General features: G+C 63.6%; 2 protein-coding genes across 2 annotated transcripts in view; both read right to left on the bottom strand.

Moving 5' to 3' along the window:
* The window catches only part of EMIHUDRAFT_462781 (hypothetical protein), a gene marked incomplete at its 3' end in the record, with an annotated part of 5,219 nt that extends 4,698 nt beyond the window's left edge, over positions 1 to 521 (bottom strand). The window contains exons 1-3 of the mRNA XM_005783291.1: positions 368 to 521; positions 206 to 301; positions 31 to 133 (exon numbers count right to left, since the gene is read on the bottom strand). Of these exons, the coding sequence (XP_005783348.1) occupies positions 31 to 133; positions 206 to 301; positions 368 to 517 (349 nt within the window). The 5' untranslated portion in view covers positions 518 to 521. The remainder of the gene's footprint in view (positions 1 to 30; positions 134 to 205; positions 302 to 367) is intronic.
* A 2,071-nt stretch (positions 522 to 2,592) lies between these two features.
* EMIHUDRAFT_99206 (hypothetical protein) overlaps positions 2,593 to 3,347 on the bottom strand; it is a gene marked incomplete at both ends in the record, with an annotated part of 1,513 nt that continues 758 nt past the window's right edge. Inside the window, one exon of the mRNA XM_005783290.1 lies at positions 2,593 to 3,099. Within this exon, the coding sequence (XP_005783347.1) occupies positions 2,593 to 3,099 (507 nt within the window). The remainder of the gene's footprint in view (positions 3,100 to 3,347) is intronic.

Raw genomic sequence — 3,347 nt, 5'->3', positions numbered from 1 at the left:
CGAGCGCTGCCGGGTCGAGCGCGTAGTGACGGAGGTGGCCAAGCCCCCGCAGCTCGTCCCAGTGCTTCCGCGACCGGTGCTCGATGCGCACAAAGGAAAACTCGTTCTTCACGATGCACTCGAGCACGCTGTCCTGCAGCCACAGGTCGGCGTGTGGGGGGCGGAGCGAGTGAATCAGGGCAGGGAGCCGCGGCTAGCGGCGGTCCTTCATTGCGGCCGTGAAGAAAAGCTGGCGGGGCTCGTGTCGGGCAATCATCGACACAGTCTTGGAGTAGGCGGGATCGTCGCAAAATTGAGAGATCTGCAGCGCCGCGGCGCGCGTGTGTGAGAGAGGCGTGGCCCAAAACCAGACCGGGGCAGCGCGCACCTCAACCGCGTAGTCCGCCAAGCAGATCACTGCGACGCCGACCTCGAACTTTGCGTTCTCGACGATGGCGATGATGGACGCGTTGAGCGGATCGTCGTCCACATCGGCGGGCTCGTCGCTGTCTTTCTGTGGTGCACGATTGCGTCGCATTCCTTCGCGGAACCGCCGCGAGAGACACAGAGGCGCCTCAACAAAGAATTAGTACCTCGCGTTTGTCCCCGGCGTGAGGGGCAGGCCATTCCAACGGCCAGGCTGATTGGCTAGAAGAGCGGCCTACCTCCAACGGGGCGGTCTGGATCACGGGGGATGACATCCTGCCTGCCGACACGTCGGGAGGAGGTGGTTGCTCCGCCGCCGGACCGCCCTCTCCACCACCCTCGCCCAGGGATCTACAATGGGCTCTGCCTGCGCTCGGCACCGGGCACCGCCTCGGTATACAAAATGCGCCTGCGGGCGGAGCCTCACAGATCACAGATCACAGGGTTGCAAGAAGAGAGCTCGCGCCCGCCTGAACCTTCACGGGACTCTCACAGTCTGCTGTGAGAGCCCGTGTGAAGAGAGCGCAAGGGGTTGACGAATGAAATCCGCTGTAGGTTCTCGATGTGGATGTCCTTTGGCCGCGTTGCTGGGTGCTAGCGAGGATGCCTGGGGAGGGTCTTAATTTCGTAACTCGGCTGTCGTGTGCGTGATCTGGGTCCGGGGTTGTGCCTCTGTGTCGAGGACGGAGAGCATGATGCATCAGTTGCTAGATAGAAAGAAATCGAATTCTGAGTTTTTTGTGCAACTCTGTCGAGCGGGAGCTCGGTCAGGGAGGGGTGGTAAAGAAACCTTCCTTATTAGGTCCGCCTCTCACCCCCTCACGGCGTCCGATGTTGTCTTAATCTTCTGAATTCACGCCACACTGAGCTCCAATGGTTACGTTGTAGAATCTGCCCGTCGTGGCACGCACATACTCGGCGCCACGCAAGTCGCACACCTGAGTCCGCGTCTCTCTCACACCCATGCCCACCGTCAAGCCGCCCAGCTCAACGCCGCCAAACAGTGTCTACCTGAAGAAGAAGCGCGCGCTTGCGACAACGAAGCCTAAGAAGCGTGCTATTCCAGTGGGCATGCATGGCGTCGGTGCAGCTCCCGCCGCTCAGGTGCTGCCGTGCATGAAGCTTCCAGGTTTTGAGGGCATGGTGAGCGGGATCTTCGACGATGCTGACACAAACAACGACGGCAAGGTCGACATCAGCGAGGCATACATCCTCATATTGAAGCTCTACATCAACATCAACCGGCAAGCGCCGATTGCTCCGCCATCGAGAGCAACTGCCGATCTCCTGTTCCGCACCTCGGACAACGACGACAGCGGCAAGCTGAACAAACAGGAGTTCACCGAGCTGGCTAGCAAGCTCTTCGGCCGCGCCGGGCTGCGAGTTGCTTCGTACAAGATCATCACGGTGCTCGTGGCGCCGCTGCTCGGCGCGCTGCTCGCCAGTTACCTGTGTGCAAGCCACGCTCGTCAGATGGCAGACGCGACACCCGGTGCGGTACCGCTGCCTGCTGGCCTCATCGAGAAGGGCCTCGCGCTCGGCCGAGACATTGTTCCGGAGAGCTCCCAGGAGGCTATTTTCAGCGAAGGCTTTCTCCGGACGGTGCTCATTGTGGTGCTCATCTCGAAGCTCGGAAGTGCCGTGCTTGGCGCGGTGGACGCGCTTTTGCTGATGGCGGCCAAGAAGGAGGATGCAACGGAGAATGCCGGGGAGGTGGTGGTCCCGGCAGAGCTGCCATGAAGCGGCGGCCCTCGGCCCGTGGGCCCTAAGGACGACTCCGAACAAAGTGAATGTCGTGAATATTGATGACGCGTGCCTTGCGCCCCCTCTGCCTCTCCGTACTCCGACCCACCGCCCCCCGGGAGACAGCCCACACGCACGGGTCCGCGCTGGAACCTGCATGTCGTGTGCGCGGGGAGGTGCTATAAAAAGCTGGTATACTGGTTTTTGAGTCACTGGTTACTCCCCTATTATGGTTATCTCTTTACTATAATTGGGCCGGCGTCCCCTCCACGAGTCCACGCTCTCCACCGGACCACCGCGCTCCGTCCCTGCGCCCTTGCGCCGTGGTATGTGTGATGCGTTTCTCGGGTTAAAAGTGTCCGCCGGGGGGGAACACGCGATTTTAAAGCCGCAAAAACTCTCCATGACCTTAAATATGTCCACCGGTGCGATCCTCTCGATTCCTCACCATAAAGCCGTACCGCGCCGCCGCCGGCCAGCCCTTCGCCGCTGCAGCGCGCGCGCCTCGATCCGCCTGAAAGCCCGCACGAGGCTCTCCTCCGACGCGGCGAGCGACGGGAAGTCCCGATGGATGCGGCCATTGTCAAAGGTGTGGTCCCTGCTGCTCACCTGCAGCAGGTAGTCGACGGAGCGCGCGCCCGCCAGCCGGCCCAGCGGCGTGTGCCTCACCGCCGCGTGCCACAGCGCCACCAGCATTGCCACCGCGAGGTAGGGCAGCCACACCGCCGGCGACGTCGCGTGCGCGGCGCGGTAGGCGACGAGGTGCTCGCCGTACGGCACGGCCGGCCCGCGCGGCCTCGTGTAGTAGTAGAGCCGCCGCACCGACGCCGCCTCCGCCTCGAGCCGCTCGAGCAGCAGCCGGAGCGCGGTGCAGACGTTCCGGCTCGAGTTTGCATCGAGCAGCACGGGCAGGTAGGCGCCTGCGTGCGCCTGCAGCGCGAGGGCGCGCACCTGCGGCGGCGGAGGGCGGCTGGCGGCGGCTGGCGGCGAGGAGGAGTGGGAGGGTGGGAGGTGGAGGAGTGGGAGGGTGGGAGGTGGAGGTGGAGCAGGCGGTGCGGCCTGGATGCACTGCGGCTCGTTGGAGAAGATCGCGCTCAGTCGCAGGTGGACGTGCGGCAGCCCGGCCGCCTCGCAGGCGCGCCCGATCTCCTCCTCGGAGCAGCGCTTGAACACGTCATACTCCCCGGCGTACTCGCTCA

This window comes from Emiliania huxleyi (genome assembly GCF_000372725.1).
Source record: "Emiliania huxleyi CCMP1516 chromosome Unknown EMIHUscaffold_18, whole genome shotgun sequence".
Classification (NCBI taxonomy): Eukaryota; Haptophyta; order Isochrysidales; family Noelaerhabdaceae; genus Emiliania; species Emiliania huxleyi.
Note: the sequence above shows the minus strand (reverse complement) of the source record. Positions and strands in the feature narration are given on the sequence as shown.